The sequence below is a fragment of the Panthera pardus genome, unplaced genomic scaffold (assembly GCF_024362965.1).
Source record: "Panthera pardus isolate Hobbes unplaced genomic scaffold, ASM2436296v1 HiC_scaffold_22, whole genome shotgun sequence".
Taxonomy (NCBI): domain Eukaryota; kingdom Metazoa; phylum Chordata; class Mammalia; order Carnivora; family Felidae; genus Panthera; species Panthera pardus.
The window spans coordinates 2,750,072-2,766,763 of NW_026526788.1; the positions used below are offsets into that span (position 1 = coordinate 2,750,072).

General features: G+C 45.2%; 1 protein-coding gene across 7 annotated transcripts in view; it reads left to right on the forward strand.

Moving 5' to 3' along the window:
* Positions 1-1,281: 1,281 nt before the first annotated feature.
* DISC1 (DISC1 scaffold protein) overlaps positions 1,282-16,692 on the forward strand; it is a 356,419-nt gene continuing 341,008 nt past the window's right edge. For 5 of the 7 annotated variants that reach the window (XM_019419015.2, XM_019419010.2, XM_019419007.2 and 2 more), the window contains exon 1: positions 1,286-1,657. In XM_019419015.2, the coding sequence (XP_019274560.2) occupies positions 1,600-1,657 (58 nt within the window). In that variant the 5' untranslated portion in view covers positions 1,286-1,599. Of the gene's footprint in view, positions 1,658-16,692 lie in introns of all 7 variants that reach the window. The other 2 variants (XM_019419013.2, XM_019419011.2) reach the window with 2 other exon arrangements.

Here is a 16,692-nt window from a genome sequence, read left to right on the forward strand (position 1 = left end):
ATCTATTTGACCTCTAGGAACACCATGACTGACCACATCCACCTTACCTTTGGTGATCCATTGCCACCAGTGGCCCCTGCTGCCCCGGGTTCCAGTTATCCCCATTGCATTGAAGGATCCCAGTACAGTGGCTGCAGCTGCCACCGTAATTTCTGGCCTACAGAGAAGGATGCTGGGTCACAAAGCTATTTATCAGAGCCCTAGTGAAAGGTGTGATCTCAGGACCCTCCCAGAGTGAGCAAGCAGGTCTTACATGATAATTTCACTCTAATATTCCAGTCTCCCTGAGCTGATGGATGCTTCCTTTACCGTGTACCAAGACAAATCTGGCATTGCCGCCTTTAGCATTTAGTGTAGGTCGTCTCTTGGTCCATGTTTCAGCCAACGAACCAAACAAACTGTGAGAGCTCTTTTCTAATCTCTCATACTAAATCATTGAATCTAGATCTCTGCTTAGTGGTCTGTATCATTAAATTCAGCCTGATCCAACTTTATGTTCCTTTCACCATTTCCCCACATCCTTAATATCCATGCTTGTATTCATTCTGTCCCCAGACACACTGACTTTCAAAGCACATCTATGTGTTTGCACCCACAAGGGTCTTATCTTTTGAAACATCTTGGCCCTAAAATTCTGCTGAGATCTTCCCTTTCCACTAGAAATTCTTCCTGACACTTCTTCACACTTTCTTACCCCCCAAATTCTGCAACAGTTTTTTTTTTTTTTTTTTTTTTTTTTTATGTCAAGCCTCTGGCTCTTGGCATATGTATGTTATTTAGTTTTACATGCACGTGTTTATGTTCCCAACTGGAGGTCAGCTCCTTAAGGATAAGAACCATTTCTGGCAGGTGCTAGACGGGGTAGGGGTGGGGAAGGTGCCCCAGCAGCCTCCTTTAATGAACCAAACAGAAGGGGTGAAGGTCCGTCAGGGGGCCTAGAAGCTCCACATGGACCACAGCCTTCCTCCTGCGCCGGCTGCCCAATCTGGGGAGGGGCTCTGGGACCGGTCCACCGCTGCCAGAAGATTCAGAAAGTTGGATTCACATTTCATTTTTGAGCAACTGCTCTCGCATCTCTTTGCCGGTGTGACCTGACCTCTTCCCACTTTCTCCCCACCCTCACATCCCCTCTATGCCTTCCATCAACCCTTTGGTCACTTCCCTAATCGCGCGTCTGGGAGGCAGACTCCCCCCTCCCCCACCCGGAGGGCTGCCAGTCTCCTTTCTAGTACACCCGTTCCCCTCCCCGCACTTCCCCTCTCGGGTTCTCCCAGAAATGGGCGAGAGAGCGAGCGGCAAACTTTCAGAGGTCCCGGAGACAGGCTGTGCGCCGCCCGCCCCAGGCGCGCGGGAGTGAGTGAGTGTGTGTGTGTGTGTGTGTGTGTGTGTGTGCCTGCGCGCGCGAGCGCGCGTCTGAGTGTGTAAGGGGCCGAGGCTGGAAAGGAAAGCGGCCGCCTCGCGTAGAAGGAAGGAGCCTCCCCCTTCCTCGTCGCCCCCCTCCCCACTTCCCGTCCAGCTTGCTGTCGCTTCCCCCTCCGCGGGCCTCGGGGCACACGGAGACTTCCCACGGCCGAGAAGCTGGAGGAGCCTGTGGGGCTCATGCTGGGCGGGGGACCCCAAGGCGCCCCGGCCGGTGGCGGCGGGGGCCACTGCGCAGGTAGGGGCGCTGTCACCGCAGCCCGGGGGTTCCGAGGGATGGGGGTGGATGGGAGAAATCCAGGCGCGGAGGGCGCGTTCTGCCCCCTAGAAATCGTGTAGGTCTGGGGGTGTGCCTGTAACCATCTTGTGTGAAGTGCATCCCTTTCGAAGTGAGGGAAACCGAGGGCGCGTGGCGTGCCGGGGTAAGAGAGACGTGGGTCTGGGGCTTCCAGGTCCCTCCCCAAGGACTGTGTTGAGATCCCGGCCAGCGGCAGTTTTTGAAACTGCGCTTGTAGGACCCGCCCCGCTAGGCGGGTCCCGGTGGCAGGGGAAGGAGTCAAGGGCTTGGGGTTGGGATCAATGCGGAGACCCTCACACTCGCCCTAGTCCTGAGGCTCAGCTGAATCTCGGGTTCCACCCCATCGGAGACCTGGGAGGAGGAGATTGGGGGTGGGATATGGAACACAGTGCTGGCACTTCCCCAAGGGTCTGCTCTGCAAACAGTTTCACCTCCCACTTCCGACTTGGTGACGGGAACGCCCAAAGCCCGGCTCTTGAGACACCAATGCATTTTCAGCGGCCGGAGCACGGGTCACGCTGTCGATTCTCATTGTTGACACTGAGGCCCTTAAGTGGATTGTTGCTTTCCAAGAATGACAGGACTTCTCCCACAACCCCACTCTTAACATGTATGCAAAGGAATCTGAGACTTTCGGAGGGGAATAGGTTCGGAGTCAGGGAGCGCTGGGTTGTGCCCTTGCTGCACCAGAAGAGGGCCCAGTAACTTTAGACACATCCCTTAACATCTTGGAGCCTTGGTTTTCTCCTATGTAAAAGGGAACGTTACAAACCTTCAAAATGTGTGCTCAGTTAGATGAGATTTGGGTAATATCAGAGTCCTAAGAGCAGGAGGTTGGAGACAATCTGCCTCCATCTGAATCCTGGACTTAGTCATACCTCAGTTTCCCCATTTATAAAGTGGGGGCATTGTCAGTGCCTACCTCATAGGGTTGTCATGGGGTTTAATTGTGGCGGTGGGTGTGAAGCACCTAGTCCAGAGCCTGAGATACACAGTAAGGTCCAAATAACCCTGAGTTCCTATTTTTACCTAAAGCCTAAAATAATTTGGCGTGGTGTGGAAATACCAGTTGGATTTGATTCAGGTATAAATAGCAGAGTGTTTTAAAAGACACTTAATTTTATTATATTCAGGCATGGCACCTGAAGTCTTTTGAAGTTTAGTTGTGAATCTGTGTCACTGATCACGAAGAGCCTGGATCTGGTGTCTGAGCTCGGTAACCTTGGGCCTCAGTTTCCTCATCTGTTTACAAAAAAGACCAAAGAAAAGAAACATGGGGACAGTAATTACTGCTTTTTGTACTGATAGAGCTTCCTGAAGATCAAATGAGGTAAAAGATCTGGAAGTGCCTTGAAGAGTATGAGTCACTAAGCAAATCCAAGACGTCACTGCTACCAGCAGGGATTAATAACATCTGCAATTTTTTAGAGCCCCCAATGTGTCAGGCGACTCTCTTAGGAATTCCTTTGATGAAATCTGCCCTAAACCTTTGTGAGGTGGGTATTTATAATCTTCATTTCCCCTGCATAAAGCTGAGGTCAGGGTTATCCTGCTTCTTTCGCAAGGTCACATAGCAGGTAAGGGTAAAGGCAGGATTAGAATCTTAGTGTGGGTGCTTCTCACACATGTGTTCTGAACCACTGGCCAAACTGAAGTTGTCGATATAAGCTGTGGTTCAGAGTAGAGCTATGTTACATTAGAGGAGATAATATATCCTTACATATTTATAGATTCTAAAATATGAGTGAGGGTGCTTGGCTGGCTCAGTCAGTAGAGCATATGACTCTTGATCTCAGGGTTGTGAGTTTGAGCCCCAGGTTGGGCATAGAGATTACTACATACACACATACATGTATATACATATGTACATACATATATACATATATATGTGAATTGTTAATTCTGGTAGATGAGACTTTGAAATAATCTTAATTCTTCTTACACAAATAATGAAAATCTGCAGAGAAGAAAGGTATTAAAATCTTGAAAGGACATATCTCAAGAATTTATTGCAAATATTAGACTAAATGACCTTTGAATTAATGTTTTATTTTAACATTTAAATTTGCCAGAACTTGTAAGGTGGTATCATGGTTACTTTGCAAGGCTGGGACCTAGGATATTTCTGCAGGGACTTCGCTACTCACCTGAGATGCTCCCCCTGGAGGGAAATGGACCTTTATTATTAATATTATTGTTATTATTTATTTTTTAAATATAATTTATTGTCAGATTGGTTTCTATACAACACCCAGTGCTCATCCCAACAAGTGCCCTCTTCCATGCCCATCACCCACTTCCCCCTCTCCCCCACCAAAATGGACCTTTAGAGAAAGTCTGCATCCCTGAGGGAGAGTGAATGCCAGGCCTCTATGCTGCAGAAACAATTCCAAATTCATTTATTTCCTAAATGAAGTTTCTCTTATTCTTCCCTCCCCCTCCCCCTCCCCCAAAGCAACACATGCTCATTACAGGAAGCACAGAAAACTACAAATAAGAGAAAGAACATTACAAATCACTATAGTCCCGGGGCACCGGGGTGGCTCAGTTGGTTAAGCATCCAGCTTCACCTCAGGCCATGATCTCACAGTTTGTGGGTTTGAGCCCCACATCAGGCTTCACGCTGATAGTGTGGAGTCTGCTTGGGATTCTCTCTCCCTCTCTCTCTGCCCCTCCTCCACTCATGCTTTCTCTCTCTCTTAAAAATAAATAAACTTAAAAAAAAAATCACTATAATCCTATCAATGCAGGCAAATAGCTTGACATCTCTGTTCTTGTAATCCATTTCTGTGCTATGTTCATCAATTTATATCTTTAAAAAATGGGATGCAAACTATTATTGTTTTGTTGAATGACAAAAATAATGTTTGCTCATTGCTTAAATATCAAGATATTAATTTGGGAAACCAGCCAACATTTGTGATGTGCATTGTAACTTTTTCTTTAAAAAAAATCTTAACATTTTGATTGGAAAAGGATTAGAGATGGAGTTGTTGATGTTTGAGTTTTATTGTGGTTTTGGTCAAAGTTTGATGAAAGACCTTCAGAGCAAAAAGAGGGTACAGTGGTGATCTTTAAATAATAACATCTAAAGCCCAGCATAGAACAAAGTTTTTGAGTATTAAAATAGCTAACATTTTAGATTAGGGTGATTGGAATTAGTATCATTGCTTTGATAACGATGATAATAATTCAGTTTATATGCTGGGTTCTTCTGCAGAGCAAACAAAGAGCACTGCTTCCAGAGATGTCTTTGGCAGCCACTCTGGGGGTAGGGATGGTCCCCTTGGCACAGCCTGGGCCACTTGCGGCCAGTCATTTTTCAACCAGCACCATTTAGTAATGTAAGACTTTTAGCCTTTGGGAGTCTTTATGCTGTTTGTTCTTGACGTTAATGACTTTGTGGTAAAAATTCCTTAGTGAATGCCTTCTGTGCAACAATCATGCAATTTAATGGTCAGATGCTTTGACCATCCTGAATCCATTTTTTCTGTTGAAATCAGTTTACCAGCTGCATATTTGAGCACAGACTTTGCAATCAGTTTAATTTTTCACAGCAAGTGGAAGGGGGAAAGAATTGTGGCTGACCAATGGATATTATTTCTATTTGGCTTTGGAAGGCAGTCAGGAGCCCCCATGCTGTGCTCAGCGGCTGACTTGACCACCGGTTTGGCCCCACCCTTCTTCCTTTTGGCCACTTGCCTACTGTCATGGCTCAGAAATGGATGGTAGAGATTGTGGGGCTTCCTGTAATCATTACGGGCATTGGTCATCAAGTGTTATAAACAGAATCACAGAACTTATTGCTGGATGGAACTTCAAAAGATCATTTGGTTAAGCCTCTTGAGTTCTGGCAGGTGAGGCATTGAGAAGTGCATTTACCAATTGTGGGTGCTGAGAACAATGTATTTGGTCAATATAATGTAGTTGTAAGTGCAGGAGACCTGTTCACAAATGAAGTAATTGAAATAAATAGGCCTAGATCATCTCTCCCTTGTCAAATTCAGGTTCGTTTCCCAGCCACATCGCCTTGTGTTCATCCATTTAAAATACATGGAAATATTCTACTTGCTCAACTCCAACATTTACCTGTCATGGTAGGACTTTTTCCCTTTACTTTCAGATCGGGTTAAACTCTCAGAGAAATGCAATGAAAACAGTAAACTCCTTGAGGTGCGGGATAGCAGTCTCTGAGGATAAGTCAGTCTGAGAGTACTGACAGTCTGAGTGACAGTAGAGGTCAGAGTCTGACCTGCTTAGTTTATAGGCAGAAAAGGTGAGAAATGAGTGAGTATTAGATGAGTGAGTATTAGAATCTAGGTCCTCTCATCGTACTCAGAGCTGTTTTCATTAAGCCTTGCTTCACTCCATAGTTGCTTATTTATTTAGGAATAGGCTGCCTTGGAAAGCAGTGAGTTGGTTTTTTTTTTTTTCTTTTTGCCACCAGTAGCCTTTAAGTTGGTGTTGGCTGATTCTGTGGTTGACTATAGTGGGCGAGTCTGCATGGAGGGAGGAAGGTTGGATTGGGTGAGACTTGTAGGAATCCTTATAGCTCTAGGATTCTGTGGTTTTCGTCCTAGAGAATTTGAGCTACTATGTGAATTTCCTATTCCTTTCTCATTGGGGTTTTACATTTTGAACCACCAACCCTCACTGGCCCCCACCCCCGCCCCCACTCCCTCCCAGATGGCCCTATATGGAGACAAATTGCTTTCATGGACTGAAAGGTAATATATCTCAAGTTTAATGAGTGAATTGTGTCCTGAATATGGAACCTGAGTTTAAATTTAATTTTGTGGCGTGCACACCAACTTAACTTTTTCATACCTGTTGTCTTCTAATTTGTGAGTGGATTGATAAGATGATTTGGCATAATTATTAGGCTTGATTTTTGACACAGGAGAATGTATGTGTTTTGCATTTACAAAAGAAGGCATGCCTCATCTTACTCAAGCACTGATAGAAAAAGGTGGGCTATTTTACAGGGGTCAAATGAGAAAAGAAGTAAACATAGAGATAAGTTGGGGTTCTCCTATTTCTAATACACTGGACAGTTAGAACTGCAAAAGCTGTTTTGGGATTGCAAATCCTCTGATAAAAAAAAAGTTTATTTCAGCACAGTTCTTAATATTTCCCCAATGCTTTTCTTGATAGCCACAGGCCAGGCACAGTGAAATATGAGACAGCTGTCCTTGGGTGTAGATAATCTGCATCCGATTCAAACAGTATACTTGGAGGCCTTAAATTACCTGGACTTTTTAAACTGAGATATAATTGACATACATTATGTTAGTTTCAGACGTACAACATAATGCTTTGATATTTGTGTATATTGTGAAATGATTGCCACAATAAGTCTAGTTAACATCCTTCACCACACATAGCTACAAAAAGTTTTTTCTTGTGATGAGAACTTTTGAGATCTGCTTTGAAGATCGTGTAAGATCTACCTTGACTGTCAATCCTTTTGTTTCCCTTGGACTGCTTATAGAATTCTAGAGACATTAATTTATGCATTTATTCATTCCATTGTATTTATTTGTCCATTCAAGAATGTTTGTTTGGCACGTACTCTACACATAGCACTGTGGCATGCACAGCAGGCTGTTTAAAGATGTATTAGGTTATCCTCACCGACCACCCAGTCTAGAGGAAAGATGTAGCAAAGCCTGCTGTTTTTTCCAAGTGTTGTAAGGTGACCCTTATTGGTTAGCAACACTCCTAGGATGCTTCTTTGGAAGGTGTCTCCGGGCTTTTCTATGTCTTCCTGGTCTTGACACTTGATTGTATTGGGATTTCTTTGCTCTGTTAAGTCCTTCCAGCCCCACACTGCTGCCACGATAATCTTCCCAAAGCACAGATCTGATTAGGTTACTGTTACTCTGTGCAAAGACTCATTGTCCCACAAGCAAATTCTTACCGTTCTTCACATTCCTTGTGAGGCCTTCCATAAACTGACCCCTAAATCCCTAAAACTGATACTCTGGCTCTTTTATTGCACACGTTATTCTGCCCAGCAAGAATATTATGGAATCTGTCCGTTCCCCCACCCCCCCCCCACCCCCCAGTCTCTACACATCAAAATGTTATCACTCATTTAAGATCTAGCCAGTAAAACTTCTCAGCCTTCCCTGGTCCTCCAGAGTCATCCACTCCTTCCCTCTTTTTCTGTTATAGTTTGTTATGTATTTAAGCTGCTTTTCTGACTTTAGTGTAAACTCCTTTAGCTCAAGGGGGCAGTCTGGTTTATTGGTTTACTTCCTTACCCCCTCATCTGTGTACCACTCTCACTGAATTGAATTAAACTCTTTATTATAGTTTACATGCACTAATCCAGTGTGTAGATTAACCACACCTGTTATTTTTATATCTTTCAAAAGCAATCAAGAGTTTTAAAAGTTCAGTTCAAATGTTTATTGAGATACACAAACTACATTGCCAGGAGCCATTATAGCAGTTTAAGGTAAGAAAAAAATGTAGAGTCTGCCCATGCCCTTGAGGAGCTTACAGTTCAGTGGAGAAAAGAGAATTCGTTCTTAGAAAATTTCTGGATGTTGTTTTATCAGAATGATTGGGCACATTGGGATACACCAAAATCATTAAGAAGTAACGAGCACCCAGTAGATACCCAGGAAATGTTGTCCAGGGTGGATAGATGGATGGATGGAGGGAGGAATATAGGAGGAATCCTTTAATTTATAATTTATCAATTGCAGTCTTTATTCCTAGATATACTAATTTTTTAAATGTTTTAAAAAATGTTAATTTATTTTTGAGAGAGAGACAGAGAGCAGGGGAGGGGCAGGGAGAGAAAGAGAGAGACAGAGAATCCAAAGCAGGGTCTGAACCATCAATGCAGAGCCCAATGTGGGGCTCGAACCCACGAACTGTGAGATCATGAGCTGAGCTGAAGTCAGATGCTTAACTGATTGAGCCACCCAGGCGCCCCACTCCTAGGTATAATAATTTTGAAGATAATTTACTCAGGTATTGATTCTCATGCTTGTATATAAAATGTGCTACTCTTCATCTAGGAAGAGGTATCCTAGTTCTCCATCTGTAGAAACTGCATTAACCCCCTGGCTGTGGTGTTGTGTTTGCCTAATTTCATTGACTTTCTCCTCTCAGGCAGCTCTGTCATGAGGACACATGTTTTCCAGGCTGGGGGAGGCCTCCAGCTGTCTGGGGACCGTGATGAAGGGGAGTGTCTCACACTGATGCAACACTCATGATCTCATCCTCTACCCAGACAGCCAGTTGGCCTTGGGGTTGTGGAATGAGTTCTGAACTATTTCCCAATCATGCGGCTTTTGTGTGTCTTTCTTTACTTGACTTAAATAGTACTTTGATTGGAAAAATGGACGAATTCTATCATTTTAATCCAACTGTTATATTTTCCTAACTCTTTGATTTGGGATTATCTAACACATTTATTCAAATATTGTTTTAGAATTTTTTTTGAAAAGCATAAGGGATATATATGAAAAGTATTGATATTGTATATGAAAAAGTATTGATATTGTCTCGTTTTTCCCATTTGGCTGAGGTAGACTAGGGCTCAGTGGAAATAAAGTGAGATATTCCAAGGGAGTTGCTTTACCTTAGGCTAATCTTGGGATGAATTCATATTGACACTGCCTTTAAATTTTTATTCTGCTTTTTAATGAGGAAAAGATCCCCTCCCTCATTTTTAAACAATATTCAACTCAAATTTGGAGACTGCCTTTTCCAATAAAATGAATAATTATTAATCATTACAGAGCTGGGGAAGGGGTGAGTCAGCCACAAATTTAGTGTAGAGAAACACACTCTTTTGGACATGCCTTTGCATTAGTCTGAATTTGTTGAGGGCAGGCCAGGCCAGGCCAAGTCTTATTTATCTTCTTACCATTTCTATTCGACCTGAAGTAGGAATAAAGGTTTATTGAGTGGCGTTGGTTTAAAGTAACCTGTGTAATACAGCCCCCGGGTTGCAGGAGAATTGTTTCTTAACCAGTGGTGGCTCCTGCCATGCTACACGGAGAGGCTTAGGCAGTGGCTGCATTAGAAAGGAGAGGGTAGTGTACTTGTTTTAAAGTTGTTTTATGTGCAAGCCCACTCTTTAGACAGACTGCGTGTTCTAGATCAATACAAGTGGGGACAATTTCTGAAGGTGCTTTCATTCACACATTTCATAAGAGAAGAATGTCAGTTGCCCATACCAAAGCACATTGCCATGACTTTAATTTGGAGTGGCTGTAAAAGACTGTGAAGCATGTGGGGGGCTGCAGCAACCCCAAGCCAACTCTTGGTGCTCCCACTTCTCCCAGCACCACCTACGTTCTGTTGCTCATGACGTTCATCACTTACTGTGATATATTGTGAATTCCTGAAGCATCGGACAAATGCATCTCCTCACGGAAAGGGCAGAGATGCATTGCCAAGACAAATTTCATTTAAATTGTGATGAAAATACTTCAAGTTACTCGTTGTATAGTGGAAAAGTGATGGTTAGCTATGTTTGGTCAGGAGGCTGGATGGGAGTCGGACCCTGGGCAAGTCCCTTAATCTCTCTGGATCTCAGTGTCCTCCCTTGTGGAAACGAGGGGAATGAGATCAGCCCTCAGTGTAGAATTGTGGTAAAATCCTTCATATAAAAGCTCATCACAATCTATAATATTTTTGTGTAAAGAATTGCTTTTATTATAAACTTGCTGATACTGTCCCCTAAGGTCAGTCCTTCCTTTAATCTCAGTTTGCCTTATAGCTTGTCCCTCACATCCCAGTCTGGGTCCCTGATCCCTTAACTAAATCACATTAGTGTTTCTGTGGCAAACTAGCTGCTTGTTCCCAGAACTCAGTGGAATAAATAAAGGCCCTTGATCGCTTTGCATCTGTGCGCACGAGGTTTGCCACCCTACAAGATCGAGCTCGGTGAAGTCAGATGTCTGCAAGGCAAAGGAGAGGAAGCCTGTGGTTCTCAGACGGACACTTCTGGGTTCTGGAATTCTAGATGATGCATCACGAACTTGTACTTAATAGTTGTCGTTTTGCTTCCTCCCTCCTGGCCCCCCGCCTCTCTTTTCTTCCTCCTCCATTTTCAATTCTTAGCTTCAGCTACTGTTGGGTTGTCTCTACTGAGCCAGGCTGCTGATAAGCTGTGACCAAGCCCAGCACTGTACAAGGGGTGAGCAGAGGGCCACGGGAAGTGGTGCAGGGAGGGTGGGAACGAGACTTTATGGAGGGTGTGTTGTCCAGTCTAGCTTCAGCACACTTCCGGAACAGGTGTGCACATGGTCCCTCTGCAAGGCGGCACGGGTGGTCTGCTCTGGGTGGTGGGGAGGTTCCTGGACTCAGCTTCCAAGACTGTGTGCTCACTAGGTCTCCCTGGTTTTTGATTCTTGGCCTGACACTTGGATTCTTTGTGCTTTGCCTAAGCCACTAGGGAGGGCCACATTGTGTGGACTGCCTTGCATGAGTTTTGATTCTTCTCTTGAGGCTGCCTCTTGGATTAATCCTGGATGGCCACGTTTTGCAACCTGAGGGCAAATGATACCTTATGCTGTATGCTTCCCAGGCCCCTGAGACTGCTCGTCTTGGAGGGAGCACAGGACAACTGCTGTCATTGACAGGCCTGCAGGGGACAGGGTTGCAACAGTCAAGGTGCCCCCTTACATGCCCACCACCTGCAGTCAAGGTGAGCGAGTCCTTTGGCATATGTGATGCTGTCTTGGGCTCTGAGCATTCTAGAGTTCCTTGTGATAAGGCTTCGTGTCGGTGATTAATACCAAATGTATCACGGAGAGTGATGGTTGCATGACAGAGTATGTTGCATTGGCTCTGCAAAGGGAATTCTGGTCTAGACCCAGACAATCTTTGCTTTTTTCAAGGTGCAATTTAATTTTGGTTTTCTCTTTATAAAACGTTCATCTGTATGAAACGTAAGCTTTGTAAGAGTCTCCATTAGGACACTGTCTGTGTTTTGGTTTCTTCTCTGATGGGTTGCCTCTCCCGTCGCAGAAAATTCGCCGCTCCTGCTGATATCACTTCATACCCAAAGAGGGCATTCTAACCTTAAAAGAAGTTCAGCTCAGCAGCATGCCTGCCATTGCCTTTCTCTCTAAACTCGGAGTTTGCTCACTCCCTTGGTTTCTCAGGTGTTTTGGCTCCGGGGAAGAAACAGTCATGGTTCATGTGTATTTAATAAAACCATTATGAAAACGAACCCAACCCCAGCGCACACTGGGGTGGAGCAGGACCTGGCTGCTTGCTTTGCCACCGAACCTCACCGGCTCCCTGTAACTTTGGGGAGCTGTTTTCACTGAGGGAGAACTTCTGTGAGCTTGGGGACTTGGCAGGCCAGTTGGCTGATCCTTTGGGTGTTCTTTCAGCATTGTCTGCAGCGACTGTGGGAGTCAAAGGCCCTTCAGTGCAAAGATAATGCCAGCTTGTTCCCTGGAACCCCAAAGGAGTCAGAGTCAAAGGGACTTTTTGTTTCGCCAACAGAAAACCCACAGGAAATCCCAGCTTCAGCTACTCCTGTGCGGTCTCATTGTGCCGTCAGATCCGACTGTGCTCAGGCCTCCTTTGAGAGAGGCAGTAACTCGTACAAAATAAATGAAAGGATGCCGTTCGCAGTGGCCGGGGATCAAGTGCACACGCCATGTGCACTAACGTGCAGGTTGGGCACTTGCCTTAGACCCCAGTGCCCAGGCTCTTTCAGCAGTGAGCTCTTGGCGAGCGGACTGAAGGGGATGATAGCCACATCCTACTGTTAGGAGACTCGACTGTGGTCATATGAGTAAGGATCTGAGTAACAGTGTCTTTCTCATTGTGGGCACTTGTATTATTATTATGATTATTATTATTGATGGGTTATAATTAGATTTCAAATCTCTAATAGCAGTTCTGTCACTTGCCCTTTGTAAGCTGGGCAGTAGTTATGCTTATTTTGTTGGACTGTTGTGAGCATTACAGGAGGTAATACACACGAAGGACTTAGAAAACAGTAGCAAACTAAAACAGGGGAGGCTGCAGCCCTCCACGTGCGGGTGATGTCCTGCCCAGCATCCCAGTTGAGGGGTGAGTGGGGCTGACACTCAGGCTGGGCTGCTGTGCTGAGGAAGGCCTGCCTTTTCCTAATTCATCAGCTTGGAGACACTACTTTTTTCTAACATAGTTTCCTAGAGGGGATGTCTTTTCATAGTCCGTCACCCCCGAGGAGGTGCCCGTTGAAAAATGTGCCCGGTGGTACCATTTGTGCCAGCAGTGGCTCTGTCGACAAGAGAAAGATGCTGTTGTCAGGGTAGCGAGCGGGGTCGTCTGGAGGAGGGTGTGGCGTGCTTCAGCCGGCTCTGTCTTGCTCACTTCACTGTGATTTCAGTGATGGGATTACCATAGTCGGAGGAACAATTTTGCCATTTCCTCAATTCTGAATTTTCTCTAGGATTCTCCTTGAAGCCAAGGGCTATAGTCCTTTTCCTTCCAAGGCCCCCTTCCCCACCACTGCCCTGCTTGTGTCCACAGCGTGGACAGTTAACACAGGCCGGAAAAGAATGGACAAGGGTGTAGGCCGGGTGCTGGTTGTTGACTCTTGGCCCCTCACCCGCCCTTCTGTGCTTTGCTCTTTACTGCTGGGGCTGGGAGTCTGAAAGTGGCACATCCCTAACTCCCTTGCCAGCTCCCTTCCTGTTAAATTCTGCCAGTAAGAGGCACTTGTGGGGCACCAGAGGCAGGAGGAAGAGAAAAGCTTGTGAATTCTGGGTTTTTCAGTGGGGCACCTGCAGACGTGCACTGTAGCAGTGGCAAGGCTGTGTGATTTGGGGACTGCAGCAGCCCTGGCAGGTGGCCTTTGTTTCCCAGGCCCGAGAGCCAATGCCCACCACCTCTTGCCCTGCAGCACATGCGCAGGCTCTGGGACACACAGCCCAGGAGCACCAGCCCCTGATTTTTAGCTACTATCCTTTCCTCCTCTTGGCTCCACCTTTCCTTCTCCTTTGTTCTCTTCCAGTTCTTTCCACACCTCTGTGACCAACTCCCTGGATTAAATGTCCTCTGTTTGGTGTACCTGGAGTGGTCCCAGGTTTCCTGTACTCTGTGTACAGCTTGTGTGGACTCTAAATCTGTTGGGTGCTTAGGGGCTGGTACACTCCCTAGGATCTCATAGCACATGGACCCTTCCTCCGTGTTTCATCTTCATCACATGTGTTAGGATTACTGCCATAGCCTTTAAAGTAGGCTTTCAGCCTTTAGCCTCTTCCTAATCACAGTGGACATTCTGGTCTGATTAATTTCCCCAAAACTCTACTTCACCTGGCTCACACCTCTGCTTAAAATCTTACAATTCTTATGACAGCCACCCTGATGGTGAGAATCATAACTATGGACACCTCTTCTGCGATCCTAGTAACGGAGAGGTCTGTGCAGTCAGAGAGCCATTCCTTCACCCTGGCTGGGAGGAAGGTGGTTAACTCAGCGGTAAATACACCAGCAGTCACGTGAATGTGAGGAAGATTTTGTACTGGGCTGTGGCTGCCTCCTCCTTCTTCCTTCCCCTCTCTGGTTCCTTGTTCAAGTCAAACTGCACTGCTCTGGCTGCTCCTCCTCTCCTGGAGGGCAAGTTCAGCTTATAAGCCCCGCCCAATATCCTGGGAAGTTTAAATCATGTCAGTTCTTATAAACTGATGGAAATACATGTACTGTGAGAAGTGCAGACGGTTGTAAGCCTAGATAAGATTGTTATTGTCTTGGGAGGGGGGTTTCTCACCCACAGGTTTTCTGACTTCCTTGAAGTAGTGTTTATAGGGAATCCCATATTGAAGAAGATGGGAAGACTTAAGGGAAATGAATGGGACATTGTAGGGTCGCCTGGAAGAAAAATAATACAGTTAATGTACAAACATAACTTTATTGATTCTATATAAAAAACAGAACATAGTCATTATAAAAAAAAACAAGCCTGAAAAATACATCATGGAAGAAGAAATGATCCCTCATGTCCCACCTTTCTCACTCTTAATTTTTTACCAAACATCCTTCTAGAAGGTTCTCAGAGCCTGTGTTATGTGCACTACAATATTATAGAAATGGGATCATGCTGCATCTTGTTTTTTTTTTTTAACTTAATTTTATTCCCACTTGTTAGTATAGCACAGAAATGTTTTCATGTCAACAAATACTGCTTTACATCATTATTGTGAATGGCTACACAGTACTCCATGTTTGTACCATAATTTACTCATCCAGTCACATTAAATTGGAATGTTTACAGTTGTCATTCCATTATTTGCCTTAATTTTTATTAAGTTCTTGTATTTAAGGTGATGCTAGTGCCATAACAGATATTCAGAGATATCGATGGCTTAAAACATTGGAAGTATATTTTTCTTGAAGGTAAAGTTCAGACTCTCCCTCCCTATTGAGAGACCAGGCTTGGCTGGAGGGGCTGCTCCGCCTTGCATGACCATTCAGGGTTTCAGGCTGACAAAGGCCCCACTACTTTCAGCATGTGGCTTCCAAAGTTGCCCAGGACTTTGCCACCCAGCTAGCTGGTAGTGAAAGGAAGAGCAGAAGACTTCTTGGGAGGTTTTTATGCATTAGAACCAGAAGTGGGGGACACTGCTTCTGCCAACATTCCATTGGTCAGTCAGTCACGTGGCCATATAAAGCCATGAGGAACGCTGGGAAATGTAGTTTAGCTGTGCATGCAGGAGGAGAAAGCAATAGGTTTGGGGAACAGTGGCCATTCTCTGCCACAGCTTTCCCTACTGGTCACCAAAACTCCTTTCACTTCCCCCTGCCTCACATTTCCACTCACACTTCCCAGAAGGAGACACTGGAGGTCCTATGCAGTCATTGCGTCTTGATCACTTTTCAGGATCTCTGGCTGATGTGCAGTCTTCTCTTTCACATCTAAATGAGGATCCTCATGTTTCTGTGACTTCTGACTTAAAAAGGAAAACCATTATTTGCCTTCTCCCAGCCTCTCTCAATTTTCAGTGGTGGAGCAGAGACGTCATAAAGCACAAAAAACTCCCACTTGGAAGAGGGTAAGATAGGATGTGCACAGCAGTCCCGTGTGCAAAGCAATCACCAAAGCCATTGGGTAGGCAAGGTGGGGTCCCCCTAACAGGCGGTGGGAGAACTTTCTCCATTAGACCTCGGTTCTGCTTTCTTAGAGGAAATCTCTAACTGATTGGTCTCCATGGTCTGTCCTGCCAAGTCCCTCTTTGTCTTTTATTCTCCCTGGCAACATTTGAAGTGGTTGCTGGGGAGTCTGCCATCTTCATGAGGGTGTGCATAGCTTTTGCTGCTCTCTGTTTGGTGGCCTGAGGTTTTTGAAGGCTCTTACAGACTTTTTAATTTTTTTAAATTCAAGCTCATGGTTTCTTAGGCCATACATTTCTGTCAAAAATGTAGTAGGGTTCTCTTCTGTTTTTTTTTTCCACTAAGTTCTTTATACCAACAGATAATCCCAAAGTTTTTTCCCAGATATTATTATCAAGCTCGACTTATTACATTACTTTATCATCCCATGCCCTTCTTTCTCAACCAAATGGTGATTATTTTGAGGCCCGTAAGCTCAGATGGGAACGCAAACTCTTAATCAGTTCCATGTTACAGGGCTGAGTCTTTGGGCCTTTGTCACTCAAGGTTTTTCAATCTTATTTCTGACCGTTTGAGATTTAGAAGCAGCCAGCTTTCAACCCTTTCCAACTCTTACAGTACACACGTTTCTTCATTTTAACCCCTTTCATTTATGCTTGCAAACCAACAAATTCTTTTTTTTTTGAATTTTTTTTAACGTTTTATTTATTTTTGAGACAGAGAGAGACAGAGCATGAACGGGGGAGGGGTGGAGAGAGAGGGAGACACAGAATCGGAAGCAGGCTCCAGGCTCCGAGCCGTCAGCCCAGAGCCCGACGCGGGGCTCGAACTCACGGACTGCGAGATCGTGACCTGAGCCGAAGTCGGACGCCCAACCGACTGAGCCACCC